Source organism: Phaethon lepturus, unplaced genomic scaffold (genome assembly GCF_000687285.1).
Source record: "Phaethon lepturus isolate BGI_N335 unplaced genomic scaffold, ASM68728v1 scaffold38024, whole genome shotgun sequence".
NCBI classification, from domain to species: domain Eukaryota; kingdom Metazoa; phylum Chordata; class Aves; order Phaethontiformes; family Phaethontidae; genus Phaethon; species Phaethon lepturus.
Genome location: NW_010533245.1, coordinates 4,153 through 4,633, shown reverse-complemented (window position 1 = coordinate 4,633; position 481 = coordinate 4,153). Strand labels below are relative to the sequence as shown.

Sequence of the window (481 nt, the reverse complement as noted above, 5' to 3'; positions counted from 1 at the left end):
GCCACCGGCACCCGGGGCCATGTGGTGGCTGGCGCTGGCCCTGCTCTGCCTCCGGCTCGGGGAGGGGGTGGTGAGGTGAGCCCCGGGGCCGGGATGGGTGCCAGGGTGCAGGGTCTGGCCGTGGAGCGGGGCTCGCCCTCAGCACATGGGGGTGCACACGTGGATGGGGCTGCCCGGCTGCTCAGCACCATCCGTCCCGTGCAGGATCCCCCTGAGGAAAGGCAGGTCCGTGCAGGAGCTGATGAGAGAGAATGGGGTGCCGGAGGGTTTCCTGAAAGACCTCAAAGGGGATCCCGGTAGGAAATACCAGCTCACTAACGCTGTGGCTTACGAACCGCTAACAAACTACCTGGATGTAAGTATTAAAGCTTTTTGTTCCTCTTCTGAGCCACGCGGCTCTGGTTTTTGGGGATGCCCTCCTCCTTTCCTGCCTGCCTGCGGGAAGCTCTGCAGCCGGGGGATCGGATCCCTACCCGTCACG

The 481-nt window shown here is 64.2% G+C and overlaps 1 protein-coding gene across 1 annotated transcript in view; it reads left to right on the top strand.

Moving 5' to 3' along the window:
* Positions 1 to 19: 19 nt before the first annotated feature.
* LOC104619296 (gastricsin-like) overlaps positions 20 to 481 on the top strand; it is a 3,600-nt gene continuing 3,138 nt past the window's right edge. Inside the window, exons 1-2 of the mRNA XM_010285119.1 lie at positions 20 to 75; positions 205 to 355. Coding sequence (XP_010283421.1) covers positions 20 to 75; positions 205 to 355 — 207 coding nt within the window. The remainder of the gene's footprint in view (positions 76 to 204; positions 356 to 481) is intronic.